At 43.2% G+C, this 19,439-nt stretch overlaps 1 protein-coding gene across 1 annotated transcript; it reads left to right on the forward strand.

Moving 5' to 3' along the window:
* Positions 1-452: 452 nt before the first annotated feature.
* Positions 453-14,216, forward strand: LOC124138463. The gene is made up of 5 exons (XM_048385147.1): positions 453-504; positions 3,549-3,631; positions 8,016-8,076; positions 11,523-11,579; positions 13,218-14,216. The coding sequence occupies exons 2-5, from the start codon at positions 3,564-3,566 to the stop codon at positions 13,374-13,376; spliced, it is 345 nt and encodes a 114-aa protein (XP_048241104.1). The 5' UTR covers positions 453-504; positions 3,549-3,563; the 3' UTR covers positions 13,377-14,216.
* Positions 14,217-19,439: the final 5,223 nt, after the last annotated feature.

The raw sequence follows: 19,439 nt of genomic DNA on the forward strand, positions 1-19,439 counted from the left end.
ACTTCAGTACAGAAACCCCCGCCCGATGCCTCTATGGCATGTGTTATTCGACGTCGATCATCCGTTACCTTTCTTGAAATAGTACGCTCCAATTAACACATACAAATTTGTATCTGCTTCCAATATCAATCACTTGAGAACTCTAACATTCATATATAGTGTTTGTTTATCCTCGGAGTGTATTTGCTTTAGGAACGCATTGAAGACCTGTTCAACAAGTTTGATGGGTGTGATGAACGAAATTCTGAAACGTTGTACACATCCTCTGTTGATATTTCAGCATTCATATTTCAATGTTTTCTTCACATGGATACAACTTCTCCCTGCACATGCGACACCACTCGCCAAGTTCCGTGGCCATTCGGCTTGTCCCGGGAAATGTCACGACTGATCATGATATCCCAACTTAAAGTCCCTTGAGTGAGGTCACGTATGTAGGGGTCAGATTTAGAACGTTCTAGAATCCTAAAATTAGATCTAATTATATACGCGAATGGAGTAAAGGTAGGTTTAATGTAACAGCGTGGGGTGCGTGGTAGGGATGTGGACTGAGGGTGGGGTGGGATTGGATGGGGCTCGTGGACTGATCGTGGGGTGCGTGTAGGGGATGGTAGACTGAGGGTGGGGGTTTTAGACTCTGGCTGGGGTGGTGTGGGGCTGGTGGACTCAGGGAGGGGTTTGTGGTTGGGGTCGTAGACTGATAGATGGGTGTGTGAGAGGGGTGTGGGGGGGGGGGGGGGGGGTAGGTGGGGGGTCGTAGACTGATAGATGGGTGTGTGTGAGGGGTGTGTGTGTGGGGGGGGGGGGGGTAGGTGGTTGGGCTTGGGGTGTGATAGGGAGACTTGTACCAATTTCATTTGAACTTAACAACTGTAAATAGTTTTTTTATTCTAGTAACCAGTTCCTTATACAACCGTGTGCTGTTTAGAAGGGTGTTTGATGTGCTATTACACCAACGCCATACCATTGAATATTAATGATGTTGAGTAATCTGGGATTCGAACCCAGGACTCCTTATAATGTTTGAGTAATGCAGATATTTATAGGATGGTTGAGTAGACAGGTGGTTATAACATTTGGTGGTCACGCCTTACAATTGCTGGAATAAGGTGGCGTAAAACCATAAGGATTTCACTGTAAGAAACAAACGATATAACATGGACACAATGGAAGGGTTTCACACATTGTACAAATGTGAGATTCGAATTTGTGTCTTCATAGCGACGATCGAACACTTTAACTACTTGGCTACATCATAATTGAGTGAGTGAGTATCATTTTACCCCGCGTTTAGCAATATACCAGCAATACCAGGACGGGGGCACTAGATATGACCTTCACGCATTGTACGAAGGCTACTCCATAACTACGAGTTCATCGTGAAAGTTCAGTTATACGTCTCATCGGCGCCCTTAACCGTAGTGATATTTCCTCAAATTAACGTTTATTTACAGATCAATGTAGGTGTATTTCCAGATACACAGGATTTCCGAGTAGACACACTTCTTTGGTGGTTGACGGTTTCCTAGACACAGAAACATCCTGCAGCAAGTTAGTTGAGCGTCAATAGGATCTGGGAGTGGTCCTTAGAGCATCAGCGTGTAATAAATTATAATATTACCGTACCCGGGTCTACAGCCAGGCACGAATGTACCTGTTCATGTTCACGAAATGTTCTTCAAGTTGACATATTTTATAGCCCTAGAGATCCGGGGTAGAATAGGTCTTCAGCAACCCATGCTTGCTGTAAGTGGCGACTATGCTTGTCGTATTAGGCGACTAACGGGATTGAGTGGTCAGGCTTGCTGACTTGGTTGATGCATGTCATCGTATCCCAATTGAGTGGATCGATGCTCATGGTACCAATCACTGGCAAAGTTCACTGAATGATGAGACTGTTTCCTTCCTGATAACGCCAATACAGGGAGTGATTAAGTGCTTAACGCCGCTCTGGACAGCATATCCGTATTTCAGTTACCCGTCAAGATCCGGCCAGGTTAGAATAGGATTCAGCAACTCATGTTTGTCGAAAGACGCGACTATGTTTGTCGTAAATGGTCAGGCTCGCTGACTTGGTTGATACATGTCATCGTATCCAAATTGCGTGGATCGATGCTCAGACTCGATTATTTACAGACCGCCGTCATAAAGCTGGAATATTGCGGAGTGCGGCGTTAAGCAACAAACAAACAAACAAAATTAATGTCCTACTTGCGTCGAGTGGAGTCTGCCTACGATAGTTTAGAACATATATAACAGTGTTACAATGTGATGCAGTGGTCACTCAGATAATACAATATTCCCCTTTATTTATCTGACGCATATTGTCATTCTGTATAAATAACCCCGACAAAACCCTTTCCATATTCATAAAGCATATCTGCTGGAAGCAGAGTGGACTGTACGATTCGACTATATCATGAGCATGTGTCCATGATGCTATTAAACAGTGATGATACCAGGTGTTCGCGAAAAGGCAAGCTTATCCTGTCCGACGGTGGCATCCGTCACAAACACATGCAAAGACAAGTCAATTGTTCACCTGAAAAAAGACATGGGAACATATGATCCAAGTCAAAACAGGGAAGTGCATCGGACATCATATGTTAAATGTCGTAAATCTCCGTTCTTGAATCCAGTTTAGTGTTTGAAAGAATTCGGTGTTTCCATATTAATATTCAAACTGCAGTTGACAAGTAGATTTGAAAAGTTGAAAGTCAGATGAAAAGATCTCGCATCGTCCTTTTGTCGCTCTTATGTAGGTGCGACCAGCCCTCTAGAAACTGTACTATCCGGAAACTTCTTGAAAGATCAAGCCCGTCATAGGCAAGGTATGCAAGGGCAGATAACTCCAATTCCTAGCACAAAACCATTCTAGAAAGCTCTTCTCGTCGCCACGACATCACGCGGGATCTCTTTCACTAACACTTCCATCATGTTCTGCCACTGATAGTGTTCATTAGTTACTGGGGCGGTGGGGTAGCCTAGAGGGTAAAGCGTTCGCTCGTCACGCCGAGGTCCCGGGTTCGATTCCCCACATGGGTACAATGTGTGAAGCCCATTTCCGGTGTACCCCGCAGTGATATTGCTGAAATATTGCTAAAAGCGGTGAAACTCCCGAATCAACTCACTCACTCTTAAGTTATTCTATATAAATATATTAACAACAGTTTCCACCGCCACTAAAATAACATACACATAGCAATGTGGATATGAAGATCATTAGAGATATAGTTCATTTTCGTTTGATCATTATCTTCATATAAAGTCCGTAATCATAAAATTCATGATCATATAAAGAGTATCATCATATAATCATTTTCATAATAAGAACTTCGAAATGATAGGAGCGTGTGGTGAGTGGGATTGTTGTACCACTTAGTATGGACCAGACAAACCAGTGATTGATATTGTGAGCAACGAAGGTTGATGACTCCATGTCAGAGAAATGTTGTATATCATAATGAAGATGAGGGTTTATACTTTTATGAAAACTACTATCTACAAATCTAGTTCAACGTCATTATTATAAACATCTTGAATTTCAGAATAGTGATGACAACATGTCTGACTCACATTCGTACTGGTCAGCGATATATTACAACAGCTCCAACCGAGACAAGGCAAATGAGTAAGTACTGGTCAGGTTTATATACTGAACCGCAAAAGAAACGTCACCCTAAGTGACATTGCATGAAAGGTTTTCATTTCAATATCATGATAACGCCCGTGCCCACACCGCGAGAGCAACAAGAGATTTCATCCACCATGCAGTGGCCTGCCCTCAGTTCCGATTTTAATCCCACTGAGCACCTGTGGGACGAGATTCAAAGACGGCTGAATGACGTCCGACCAAGGCCGACAACTGCAGCTGAACTGCGTCAGGCGTTCCTCAGGGTGTGGGCTTAAGTGCCTATGGCCTTCATCAACCACCTCATCCATTCCATGTATCGACGTTGCACCGTAGTCATCAATGCACATGGCGGACACACGAAATACTAACTTGTGATTTTCTCAGAGACTAGTGTTGTGTTTCACTTTTATAGGAACATTTGGCACTTTAATTTCAACCTTGATGATCAGTTTTGCCAAGTTTCATCTTTTTAATATGTCTCAAAGTATGTTTACAATGTTTGGACAAATAAGGTTTCTCAAATATCTATCCATTGTGATGTTTCTTTTGCGGTTCAGTATATGTCACCATAAACTGCGGACACAAGACAGAAACACAAACACATGCACTCACACACACACACACATGCACTCACACACACACACACACATTCACTAACACACACACTCACACACACATTCACCCACACGCACACACACACATTCACTCTCGCACACACATGCACTCTCTCTGTCTCACATGCACGCTCTCTCTCTCTCACACACACACTCGCACAAACATGCCTTCACACACTCACACGCACACATGCACTCTCTCTCTCTCACACACACACACTCGCACAAACATGCCTTCACACACTCACACGCACACATGCACTCTCTCTCGCACACACATGCACTCACACACACACACACTCACTCTCACACATGTACACACCCACACACATTCACTCACTCTCTCATACACACTCACACACTCTCTCCTACACACACATGCCTTCACACGCAGACATGCACTTTCTCTCGCACACACATGCACTCACACACATAAACTCATTCTCACACATGTAAAAACTCACACACATTCACTCACACTCTCTCCTACACACATGCACTCACACACACACACTCACTCTCACACATGTACACACTCACACACATTCACTCACTCTCTCATACACACTCACACACTCTCTCCTACACACACATGCCTTCACACGCAGACATGCACTTTCTCTCGCACACACATGCACTCACACACATAAACTCACTCTCACACATGTAAACACTCACACACATTCACTCACACTCTCTCCTACACACATGCACTCACACACACATGCACTCACGCACACACATGCACTCACTCACATTCTCTAACACACACACTCACACACACATTCATTCACACGCACACACACATTCACTCTCGCACACACATGCACTCTCTCACTCACACATGCACGCTCTCTCTCACACACACACACAGACCCTCGCACACACATGCCCTCACACACACGCGCGCGCGCACTCACACGCAGACATATGCACTCTCTCTCAAACACACACACATGCACTCACACACACACTCACTCTCACACATGTACACACTCACTCACACAGACTCACACACATTCACTCACTCTCTCACACACTCACTCACTCACACATACTCTCAAACGTACACACACTCACACACATACATACACGGGCCCTCACACACTCGCACACACATTCTCTCTCTCAAATTTAATCTTTCCTTACATATTCATGACGACATCTCGACTTCGTTCATGCTCATGCAGGGTGCACAATTTGGATGTTTTGCGTGTTTGCGATACTCGCACACGTGCTTTGTAAATGTGACCAACACTTATTGATTGTTTACCTGTCAGGTGCTCATCACACCGTTTAACCGTAAAAATCGCTACCACAATGCCACAGCGTGCTGAAATTCATAGTCTACGCGCTGTGGGCATGCTGCGAGCAGAAATGGCGCAAAGTGAAGTTGCTAGACATGTTAATGTTCATCGAAACACCATGTTATCTCTTTGGAGACTTTATCTACAGCAGGGCAAGACAACCATATTCGGTTGGTGCATCTAAAGAATCGATACCTAACTGGATACTTTATCTACAGCAGGGCAACAAGACAACCATATTCGGTTGGTGCATCTAAAGAATCGATACCTAACTGGATACTTTATCAGGGCAACAAGAGAACCATATTCGGTTGGTGCATCAAAGGGAATCGATATCCAACTGGCATATTAAAAGCTCGGTCAATCCCTGGGTTGAGGCAAATCAATAAGTTTTAGATCCGTACGCAACCGGTTGAGGGATCACAATATCCGGCCCCGACGTTCAGCGATACGCCCAATTGTGCTTCCACGTCACCGCCAGGCACGCCTAGCTTGATGTAGATAGTATATGTGGCTCATAAGACAAGACTGACACAGTTTATTGTTCCCAGATGAGTCCAGGTGTCATCTAAATAGCTCTGATAGTCGTGAATTGGTCTACTGGCGTCCAGGAGACCTTTTAATGACACTTGCGTTACTCAACGTCGTCAGTGTTATGGTATGGGATGGCATCACAACTCATGAAAGGACACAACATTACAGCAGAATACAGCACGCCCAAGTTTTGCACGTGTTGTAACAGACTTTTTGAGACCTCTCCCCCATAGAACATGTATGGGATGAGATAGGTAGACGCCTACGACAGGACCAGAATCAGCCGGCAACGCCAGCTCAGTTGGACCAACCTTTGTTTGATATTCGGAACAGCATCAGCAGGCTGTTGTCAATGCGCTAAGCAGGGGAGAAATCGGAGCATTTATCTCCACACATGATTTAATGTTTGTGTATTTGTAATCTGTATTACCATTTACAACAATGTTACAACAACTATTCCACATAAGTGTTGACAAAACTTCCGTATAATGCGCGAGGGAGCAGCCTGCATGCTTAAACTAGGAATACATTTGTATAGAGATATGCGAAACAGCCATTTGTACCCTAAGACGTTGTATTATCGCACATCGAGTTAAAACAGGCAAAATATCATTAAGAACAGACGGTTTGTTGTGTTTCACTAGTCTAGACTGGACTCGACTGGAATAGACGGTGTCACGAGTTTACACAGTTAAGCCCGTATCCCAGTTGCGCATACAGTTAAGTGAGTGAGTGAGTATGGTTTTACGCCGCTTTTAGCAAAAGTCCAGCAATATCACGGCGGGTCACACCAGAAATGGGCTTCACACATTGTACCCATGTCGGGAATCGAACCCGGGTCTTCGGCGTGACGAGCGAACGCTTTAACCACTTCGCTACCCGATCGCCCCGCATACAGTTAAGACTAAGGCGGACTGGAATAGGCGGTATCCAAGTTTGAAACATTTAAGACTAGACTGTACTGAAGAACACAAAGGTGAAAGCCCCGGACAATGAAGACGACCATCAGAGTCAGGGGTCAGGGGTCAGGGGACTTGACTGACTTCGTGTCATCGTGACACGATGGCTTGGATCCTTTTCGTCTTTTCAATCACCGGTTTGTGTGACCCTAAATTATTGGGATACCCCACTGGGATATGGGTGGATATTTGCTCACTGTGGCATAAAGCTTCATTCAGTCAGTCACCCACTTCATGATAATAGATGTAAACCATGTACCTGTTTTCAAAAGCATTTTTGCACTTTTATAGCGACGTGCATGCACGTGCGTGTGTGTGGCTGCTTGTACTAGTTTGGACTAACGCCGATTTTATAGTGCTAGCACAATGAGATACCATGCCGCAAGTTTAACAGGAATACCCTGCTCAGACACAGTATACTGACTCCGAGCCGACCAGCCCTTGTTTTAGCCCCTTAATGCCGAGCGCCACAACATGTGCCATCTTTTAACGTCTTTTGGTATGATGCTACCGGGGATCGAACCCCCGACCTTCCGCTCTCCGGACGGGCGCTCTCCCACTGGACCCCGGAGGCGGTCGTATCCCATGTGTGCTTAACCCTTACGGGATTTTGGTGCGGAATAGGTCCACAGTCCCCAAATGTACCCATAGGGTCCGACTAACGGGAGGATCGGGAGGTTACAGACTACCCTGATGCGAGTATCGTTGCTCATGATTTCAACCACTGGTTTTTAAATCAGGAGTCGGAAATCGTAACTCTCGAGGGCAGGAGGATTCAGTACCATACTGGGCTGTGATGATAACTACAACCCCACTGATGTCATGATTGACGTCACACTATGATGACGTCATATGTGAGTGAAGTTGATGTTGCTTAAAAATATGATTCAATTATAAATATATTCGTTCTGTCGCACTGATTAGAAAGGTCAGCCAAGAAAACTAATTTCTGGTTATTCTCTTACAGCATCATCAGACGACTGGCAGAGGACGGCGTGTTCCTTGTTCGAGATGGGACGCAAGGAAATGTCAGTAGGAATGCAGCTGCAGTCTTGTTCCTTAATCACGCCATCAGATTTTGCTAACAGTGACATCCCCACTACCCCAGACACCACCCTATCAGTTTTACCATGTCTCTGCTACCCCAGACACCACCCTATCAGTTTGACCATGTCCTGACTGCCACAGACACCACCCAATCAGTTATACCATGTCCCTGCTACCCCACACCCCACCCTATCAGTTATACCATGTCCCCGCTACCCCACACCCAACCCTATCAGTTATACCATGTCCCTGCTACACCACACCCCACCCTATCAGTTATACCATGTCCCCGCTACCCAAGACACCCCAGCCTATCAGTTATACCATGTCCCTGCTACCCCACACCTCACCCTATCAGTTATACCATGTCCCCGCTACCCCAGACACCCCACCCTATCAGTTATACCATGTCCCCGCTACCCCACACCCCACCCTATCAGTTATACCATGTCCCCGCTACCCCACACCTCACCCTATCAGTTATACCATGTCCCCGCTACCCCACACCTCACCCTATCAGTTATACCATGTCCCCGCTACCCCACACCTCACCCTATCAGTTATACCATGTCCCCGCTACCCCACACCTCACCCTATCAGTTATACCATGTCCCCGCTACCCCACACACCACCCTATCAGTTATACCATGTCCCCGCTACCCCACACACCACCCTATCAGTTATACCATGTCCCCGCTACCCAAGACACCACCCTATCAGTTATACCATGTCCCTGCTACCCCACACCTCACCCTATCAGTTATACCATGTCCCCGCTACCCCACACACCACCCTATCAGTTATACCATGTCCCTGCTACCCCACACACCACCCTATCAGTTATACCATGTCCCCGCTACCCCACACACCACCCTATCAGTTATACCATGTCCCCGCTACCCAAGACACCACCCTATCAGTTATACCATGTCCCTGCTACCCCACACCTCACCCTATCAGTTATACCATGTCCCCGCTACCCCACACCTCACCCTATCAGTTATACCATGTCCCCGCTACCCCACACACCACCCTATCAGTTATACCATGTCCCCGCTACCCAAGACACCACCCTATCAGTTATACCATGTCCCTGCTACCCCACACCCCACCCTATCAGTTATACTATGTCCCCGCTACCGAAGACACCACCCTATCAGTTATACCATGTCCCTGCTACCCCACACCTCACCCTATCAGTTATACCATGTCCCCGCTACCGAAGACACCACCCTATCAGTTATACCATGTCTCCGCTACCCCAGACACCACCCTATCATTTATACCATGTCCCTGCTACCCCACACCCCACCCTATCAGTTATACCATGTCCCCGCTACCCAAGACACCACCCTATCAGTTATACCATGTCCCTGCTACCCCACACACCACCCTATCAGTTATACCATGTCCCCGCTACCCCACACACCACCCTATCAGTTATACCTTGTCTCTGCTACCCCGCATCCCACCCTATCAGTTATACCATGTCCACGCTACCCCAGACACCCCACCCTATCAGTTGTACAGTGTCCCCGCTACCCGAGACACCACCCTATCAGTTATACCATGTCCTTGCTACCCCAGACACCACCCTATCAGTTATACCATGTCCCCGCTACCCCACACACCACCCTATCAGTTATACAGTCTCCCCGCTACCCCAGACACCACCCTATCAGTGATACCATGTCCCCGCTACCCCAGACACCACCCTATCAGTGATACAGTGTCCCCGCTACCCCACACACCACCCTATCAGTTATACCATGTCCCCGCTACCCGAGACACCCCACCCTATCAGTTATACCATGTCCCCGCTACCCCAGACACCCCACCCTATCAGTTATACCATGTCCCCGCTACCCCACACACCACCCTATCAGTTATACCATGTCCCCGCTACCCCACACACCACCCTATCAGTGATACAGTGTTCCCGCTACCCCACACACCACCCTATCAGTGATACAGTGTCCCCGCTACCCCAGACACCCCACCCTATCAGTTATACCATGTCCACGCTACCCCACACACCACCCCACTTATCTCTGCTACCCCAGACACCCCATGCCACATTGGTTCTGATCAAGTGTCTTTGTTTGTCAGCACCATACCCATGGTTACGCTGGCTTTGCTCCCATACTGAGCTGACGCCCCTTGATAAAACCGAAATACAAAATCGATCATGCAATTGTAAAATCTAGAACCATAAACATCCAACGATTAACTTTTAACATGCAACATTAGTTATTCTGTTGGCCCTGTCAGCTGAATTGAGCAGCTAAGAGCAGGAAGAAACCTGCTTTCGTTAAATAAATAAAAACCAGCAACAGGGAAGTGTTCTGTTCTATAATCCAGTATTAATTACTGTGTGTATTGAACTATATCGCATTGTGACTGATATGTTAACGTTGTTACGTTTTATTAACATCATGAATCCCATATTACAATCTATTCTCAATTTGTTAGCGATTTAATCTGACAGTAAACTTATCAAACTATTTTTCCTATAATTTATGATAGTATTGGAGATGTTATCTAACTGGTACACAGCAAAAACCGTTAATTTTTTAAACCCGCTGTCTAGATAAATACGTTTTGGGAACGACTCAATGTGACCCATGGACACATGTGCCCCTCCCCTTCATTCCTCACTTAGAAGTCGAATTAAATTAATGATACATCACATTACATTTACATACAATACATTTACAGTTTTTTATTCTGCGAGAAACTCTGTTCTGTGATATCATCCGCTGTCAGTTCAGGTAAATCTCGCCATTTAATAGCGTCTCCTTGTCAAACCGGTTTGATAGTGGCAGTTACATTTACACCATAAGATAGGAAATTTGATACCAGTATGTGCGACATATAGGCGTAGTGTTTACAGTCGGAGATTGACTCAGTTCCTCTCGAGCGCAATTCTGGTACAACCTTAATTTTTCAGATCTTATGAAAATGTGCGTCAGAAAAATAACTCCACATCCACCGGGTTGAGGATGTGTGCTGATTTTGCATTAACTGCGGAACTCGACCTGTCATCATGATGTATGACAGTGTTCTAAACGACATAGTGTCATTCAATCTTTGATTCTGAAGCCGGAAATCATAGAATCAAGAGTCGAATAATAAAATAGACGGCGTTATATATCAAACGTAAATGGAACGAATTCACATTTTACGACATCTCGCGTCTTTTTTATGGCAAAGAAGAAAACTATGACGTCACTGCATTGTAACCTCGTTGTGTAACGTCATAGCCACATTATTGTGATTCGATAATCTGTAAATTGAAACAAAAACATCTCCTCTTCAGTTAAGTGTCAATTTATTATATTAAATCATTGGAATAATTATATACTGCTCAGCGTCTTAATGGGCTTAAATGGTCATTGTCAGCAGTGATGTATTCTGTTTGTTGCAGAAGGTGCTAGTCGTCTACGCCGACAATAAGCCAAGAAAATTCCGAATTGAAAATGTCGTAAGTATTTGCATTCAGTCGAAAGACACAGTCGGATAATACTTGAGAGATTGGTTGCACAGTGGGTGGTGAGTTGTTTGTTGTTGTCGGGGTTCTAGTGCCAAATTACAAACATGATAAATTAGTAGTGTCTAGTAGTGTTTTTGTGTGAGACTCGCTGATGTCTTCACCGCCATCTCTTGGTTATCTGTGTGATACTCGCTGATGTCTTCACCGTCATCTCTGGGTTGTCTGTGTGAGACTCGCTGATGTCTTCACCGTCATCTCTGGGTTGTCTGTGTGAGACTCGCTGATGTCTTCACCGTCATCTCTGGGTTGTCTGTGTGAGACTCGCTGATGTATTAACCGTCATCTCAGGGTTGTTTGTGTGAGACTCGCTGATGTCTTCACCGTCATCTCTGGGTTGTCTGTGTGAGACTCGCTGATGTATTCACCGTCATCTCTGGGTTGTCTGTGTGTGACTCGCTGATGTCTTCACCGCCATCTCTGGGTTATCTGTGTGAGACTCACTGATGTCTTCACCGCCATATCTGGGTTATCTGTGTGAGACTTGCTGATGTCAACACCGTCATCTCTTGTCTGTGTGCGTGCATCTACCGATCGTTTCCGTCCACACGTGTATTTTGCAGTCGATTCATAAACACGTTATACCTTTACTATAACGCAGTACCTCAATCTCTGGCAAAGCTTATAACTGAAACATTGTTCTTTAGAATCTCACACACTAATTCTTTTGGTCTGAGAAGGATATTTTTTATCAGTGTTAATATATTCGAAGTACATCAGGAGGTGTATGATGTATTGGGTAATTAAATAAAGCCAGAGCTTAGTTCAGAATGTGATGTCTATATCTTTGTGTATTATACGTTATGTAATGTATTAGATTGTTCCAAAGCTGTTTTCACGCCCAACTATTATTGGATTACGACATATACAAAGGTGGGGTGTAGGTCAGATGACGCAGTGCAACTCCCAGTTAAGCATCATTTTAGAGTTAAATAAAGATGTATGGTACTGTTCACTAGCAAATCATTAATGTCCTATTTTACATCTTTTTTTTTACCACTTTACCGGTTAATTTGACCATTTGGTAATCGTTCAGGGGACATTGTGGATGTTCCAATAATAATGCGTTGTCAATCCGAAATTAAACCTCCCAAACCACCCAGAATATTAAATGGTCGGCCCCAAGGAAACATCAATACATTGAACTCTCTGGAGCGTTTGAGTGTGTATGTGGCTTCAGTGTTGGGGATCGAACCAGGTCCATGTCTTTCTGTAACCGTGTACTCATATTCTTCTTGTGTAAAGATTTTGTGAAACCACTCACAACACATAAACTCACAAGCATACATATAGTTTGTTTTTTGTTTAACGCCGCACTCAGCAATATTCCAGCATTATGACGGAGGTCTGTAAATGATCGAATCTGGACCAGACAATCCAGTAATTGATATCAAGAGCATCGATCCACGCAATATGGATACGTTGACATATTGACAGACAGACAGACAGACAGACAGACAGACAGATAGATAGATAGATAGATAGATAGATAGATAATTATAAGTATATTTTAGGCCAAATCATTGACGCTGATTGCCTTGATGCTTATCTTATCTTTCTGTTGACTTTCAGCAAGGACAATATTGCTTGGAGAGTAATCATGAAGTCGTATGCAGCACGGTGGAAGAATTACTGCACTATTACTATACCACGTGTCTACCTCATTATAACGTGTACCTGACAACTCCTTTTCAACTTCACCCAAGGTTTAGTTCAGACATGATGTGGTAATGCCGAACTGGATTTGGTGTCATAGGGTAAATATTTGTGACCATTCCAAAGACTCGCCCGGAAATGTACCGGAGTTCAGTCCCACGTTCGTGCATGGTGACTGTGATTGTCCCACAGTGAGGTAACAGGATATGGTTATACATATCCATTATCCGGGCACTTTTATGAAGTTTACCAGCCCTCGTCGTGGAAACGAAGAAATATTCATTCCATATTTAGGATTGTCCTTAGTTCTCATTGGCCCTGAATGTGTATATGGATGAAGTTTATGTGGACTCAGATGATTGTGGATGAACTAGTGAATTATTGACTCATCAACAATATCTCAGCTATTCGTGACTAAGATGAGTGAGCGCGTTGAGTTCAACGCCGCTTTGAACACTTATGGTATGGGGTGCTGGCGTCATGTGGGAGAAAAGGCCACAGATAAGCAGATAATTTTCTATATACGTCTTTGGTGAAACCTAGCACGGGGAGGATTCTGACAGACGGAGGATCATACTTGTGGGGAATCTGGCATTCGAACCTCATTTAGCACGCCACAGGGGGGATGAAGAACCGATGTTTTGTAGTTCCTCGTTTAGCACGCCACAGGGGGGATGAAGAACCGATGTTATGTAGTTCCTCGTTAAGCACGCCACAGGGGGGATGAAGATCCGATGTTAGGTAGTTCCTCGTTAAGCACGCCACAGGGGGGATGAAGATCCGATGTTAGGTAGTTCCTCGTTTAGCACGCCACAGGGGGGATGAAGAACCGATGTTATGTAGTTCGATTGTGAATTATTGTGCTTTTGCATGTGGTCTCATTTAGCTAGCAAAACAAACCATTTTTTTAATCTATGTATGCGTTGTTTTTATTTAAACAAGGTCCTGGCTGCGTGTCAGGATGTTGGTGTAACACTGCATGCAGCAATACTTCAGCTTCATCACGAGGTGGGACATTACACCAAGAATGCGTCACACGTTTCGTAACCATGTCGGGAATCGAACCCGTGTCTTCGGTGTTACGAACCAGTGCTTTAACCACTAGGCCACCCAACTCACCGCATGCGTAAGTTTAGGAGTGTATCAAGACTTTCCTTGAAATCGACGAAATCCTGAATGTACAGCAATCAATCCTGTCAAACGTGTATTTGTTCATGTAGCTGAACCGGACATCCGAGTGGTCTTTTTATGTGCTTTGAAATTCTCGGAAATCACAGAAATTGTGTGTTCATTGGTAGAAGGAAGTTGTCACCGCTTGCCAAGAACACCAAAGTGTATTAATATTAACATTCTGCTTCCTCCCGCCCGACGAACAAACGCTCAATCACAGCTCAACTTGTCTGTCACACAGACCCTGAAACAAATATATCCAATACAGCCCATGCATGTCTATAATATCGGACAAGTCTAGATTACTGCAGTATCAGGAAGAAAGTCCTTTTATTATATTTTATAACTATAATTTAACGACTCTTTTTCTGTAAAATGGTTCATTTCAGAGACTTGATGATAATTGCTATACTTTAAGCCGACTTTGACATCATCTGACAAGACTGTTAGTTATGTGTACCAATCCCACTGAACTGAAGACGGATGCTTCGTCTGTGATAAAGCAATGAGCTCATCAATCTTCCTTGTCATTTTTACCCAGAAATGTAAAATCTCTCTGAAAATGAAGTAAGTCTTTGGGGGTCCTTTTTATTATATTTTGTAACTATAATTAAACAACTGATTTTTTATGTAAAATTATTCATTTCAGAGATCAGATGTAAGTTTACTTGTCAACTTGATGGGGTCATAATTTACCATAGGAATAATCGTCGAGCAGTGAATGTTACCAAAAGGATTATCACAGTTATTTTTTTTCTCACAATTCATCTTTGTATTGTTAGAAGAGCAGAGTATAATACTGTTTCTTCAAGGGCTGGCTGTGGTATTATTAATATTAAAAAGAGATATATGTCAGGTGTTATATTAACAGACCTATATATGAGGTCGTGTGTAGTAGGCGACGTATGTTTCACCACTGAATCTTTCGCTTCATGTAGTGGAGCGCGACACGGTTGTATGCTGAGCCTGTAGGTATTTATGTACTTTTTATATAAACTTGTATGTAAACTTATTAACGATTCTGTTATGATCCTGGTAACGTTTTGATGCTGTCGCTTAAAGCTTATGTAATACGTGTCGATGACTTTATCTGTCACTGTTCTTTGCGAGTTATCGCGTAGCTATCTTATATAGATATATAAAGGTGTTCCAGTGCCGCTATATAGGTATATATAAGATAGCTACGCGATAAATCACAAAGAACAATGAAGAACGAATCGTGTTTTTTTCACGATAAAACATTGTTCTCTCATGACGTCATTTCTGGAGATTCGAACACGCGCTCGTAACTTGATGACGTCGTAAATTGGACTACGTTATTTTTTAGAGGTAGGTAACTACTGAGTTCCCTGTAGATGTAGTTGGCCAAGGTGTTCCGATTCTGCTATATACTCATATATAGGTGTTCCTATGCCGCTATATAGGTATATATAAGATAGCTACGACATAAATCACAATGAAGAACGAAGCGAGGTTTTTTTCATGATAAAACATTGTTCTATCATGACGTCATTTCTGGAGATTCGAACATGCACTCGCAACTTGACGTATATTGGAGGACGTTATTTTTGAGAGGGGAGTGTCTAGTGAGACGTTCACCATAGATGTAGCTGGGCAACGCAGATAAACGCAACGACCAAACGCATCAGGGGGGTATCTTAATGACAATCGGTATTGGCAGGAAAGGTAATCGACGTGAGGTTTGTGAGAATATGCGGGAAATTCCAACCTGTGCATAAAATGTACCGGATTCTATTGAGGGAGTCATCATTATTTGAAAACGTGTTAATGTTTCTAATGCTTGTACAGTTTATCACCATCCTTACAGTGGCTGTACATAATATTGCTATCTCATATAAGAAATAAACGACTCGTGGTCATACCGTACAATAAAACACTGCAGAGAGAACAAACCACTCCGGGCCGCTCCCGCTATGATTTATTCTCCCTGCAGTGTTTTATTGTACGATAAACAACTCCCACTTGTCGTATATTTCTTAAATAAAGGTGTTCCTATTCTACTATATAGATATATAAAGGTGTTCCTTTGCCGCTATATACATGTATGTATCTAAAGGTGTTCCTATGCTTCTATATAGGTATATTTCAAGGTGTTCCTATGTTTCTATGTAGGTATATAAAGGTGTTCCTTTGCTGCTATATAGGTATAAAAAGGTGTTCCTATGCTTCTATATAGGTATATAAAGGTGTTCCTATGCTTCTATATAGGTATATAAAGGTGTTCCTTTGCTTCTATATAGGTATATAAAGGTGTTCCTATTCCGCTATATAGGTATATAAAGGTGTTCCTATTCCGTTATATAGGTATATAAAGGTGTTCCTATTCCGCTATATAGGTATATAAAGGTGTTCCTATTCCGCTATATAGGTATATAAAGGTGTTCCTATTCCGCTATATAGGTATATAAAGGTGCTGTAATATATTGTCATTGTAGCGTCAAGGCGAAACTTTATTCAACAAAGATAACGGTCGGCACAATAGCAATAATCTAAAATATAAGAATAAAATGACTTGGTTGGTCATCTGACGAACAAATCGACGGCTGAGGAAATAGTTCCTCGTCAATAATTAGGTTCTAATACGCGGGGCGGTGCAAATGGTACACACTATCCGGGAGCATTTGACAACCGCAGCCATCATAACATACGTGCTCTCGTTCAGACTATATGTCACAAAATGGGCCAATGACGGCTACATTATTATTTCTTTCTTTTTTATTTATACTACTCAAAAGAAGCTAAAGAACACCCGAGTTTTTTATGACTATGACTATGTGGTGTCAACTGAACACATATACGATTGAACATTGTTAAATAAAAAAATCATGTAAATGTGTGTGTGTGTGTGTGTGTGTGTGTGTGTGTGTGTGTGTGCGTGTGTGTGTGTGAGGAAGGGGAGGGGGTCAACAAATGTTACACGTATCATTTAAAAAACATATTTATTTTTGGGGGATGAGGGGGGTGGATGTTGCATAAAACGAGCCCCTATAATAAATTACCAGCTCCTTAGACTAATACCATGTGTAGATATTAGTAAGTAGTACATAACCTTGACCAATGCATTTGTATCATATTATGTCATTAGAAAAGGGAGTCTTGAACGGGTTTGTCAAATAAATAGAACATCACCTTAACCATAGTACATGGGCCGCGGGCCTAACATCCATTAGAAAACTCCTGTGACGTCATGTATTATTTTCGGAGGCTTCTGAAACTTGTATACTGACCTCTGACCTCAACTGTACTCAAAGAAGGAAGGAAGTCCACGTCACCTTTGATGATCAGTTGCAGTAGGTCATTTTTACAAACTTCACAATACATCTGTAGCTCAGTTGCAGTAGGTCATTTTTACAAACTTCACATTACACCTGTAGCTCAGTTGCAGTAGGTCATTTTTACAAACATCACATTACACCTGTAGCTCAGTTGCAGTAGGTCATTTTTACAAACTTCACATTACACCTGTAGCTCAGTTGCAGTAGGTTATTTTTACAAACTTCACATTACACCTGTAGCTCAGTTGCAGTAGGTTATTTTTACAAACTTCACATTACACCTGTAGCTCAGTTGCAGTAGGTTATTTTTACAAACTTCACATTACACCTGTAGCTCAGTTGCAGTAGGTTATTTTTACAAACTTCACATTACACCTGTAGGTCAGTTGCAGTAGGTTATTTTTACAAACTTCACATTACACCTGTAGGTCAGTTGCAGTGGGTTATTTTTATAAACTTCTGTTTATGCACAATGAAATGGTATTTTTTTAAACAGGAACACAGATAGTTTATGTAAACACTCTACGTTCGGATGGCAAAGTTCACTGAATGATGAGACTGTTTCCTTCCTGATAACGCCAATACAGTGAGTGATTGAGTGATTAAACGCCGCTCTGGACAGCATATCCGTATTTCAGTTACCCGTCAAGATCCGACCGGGTTAGAATAGGTCTTCAGCAACTATGTTTGTCGAAAGACGCGACTATGCTTGTCACAAATGGTCAGGCTCGCTGACTTGATTGATACATGTCATCGTATCTCAATTGCGTGGATCGATGCTCATGGTATCAACTACTGGATTATCTGGTCAAGACTCGATTATTTACAGACCGACATCATACAACTGAAATATTACTGAGTGCGGCGTTAAACAACAAACAAACAGTATTTCAGTTATATCACGGCGTGACAGTCCCGAAGTGATGCAGATCTCAGACGTTTGCCACTTTGGGGAAACCCAAGAGCACGGGTACATTGTGCAAACAAACTTAGAAACATAATGAGGGAGAGCCGTGACTGCAAACACGGGTTTCTAGCACACCTGAGGGACACAACTCTTCACTTCAGGACAAGGACACAGTGTCCCTGGTATACATACGTATTGCGTAGCGCTGGATGCCAACTGTGAACATTTATTCTGAAACATCGACCTCACTTTGGAGGTAAACGTTCTGTGTTTTCAAGTTAGAGCTAAGTCACCTGTAGATTATCCGCGCTAAATTGAATCATATATTAGTATACATAAAATCGTTTAAAAAATGCCTGCCGACGATGACCGAAGAAGTGTTCTATTATTATCTCCAGGGGTGATGCGGCCATCAAGTTGGCTGTTTCAATCACCTCTGATTAACCAATCAGAATCAATTTCCCAAATTCATGGTAGAATGATAACTCAACTCGCTATCGAATTCCTCAACCCATAGAGATTATTGGGTACAGCCTGTTTCAGCATGAGCACAATGCACGTTTTAGGCTTGATATACGAATAAGATATTTACGATTCGAAACGATTTCCTCTATGTTTTGAAATCAATAGAGATTATTAGTACAGCCTGTTTCAGCATGAGCACAATACACGTTTAACGCCTGATATACGAATATGATATTCACGATTCGAAAGCAACCACGAGGGTAATAAACATATTTATCATACAATGTCATATATAATCAT

Source organism: Haliotis rufescens, unplaced genomic scaffold (genome assembly GCF_023055435.1).
Source record: "Haliotis rufescens isolate VD_foot unplaced genomic scaffold, xgHalRufe1.0.p SCAF_54, whole genome shotgun sequence".
In the NCBI taxonomy this organism is placed as follows: domain Eukaryota; kingdom Metazoa; phylum Mollusca; class Gastropoda; order Lepetellida; family Haliotidae; genus Haliotis; species Haliotis rufescens.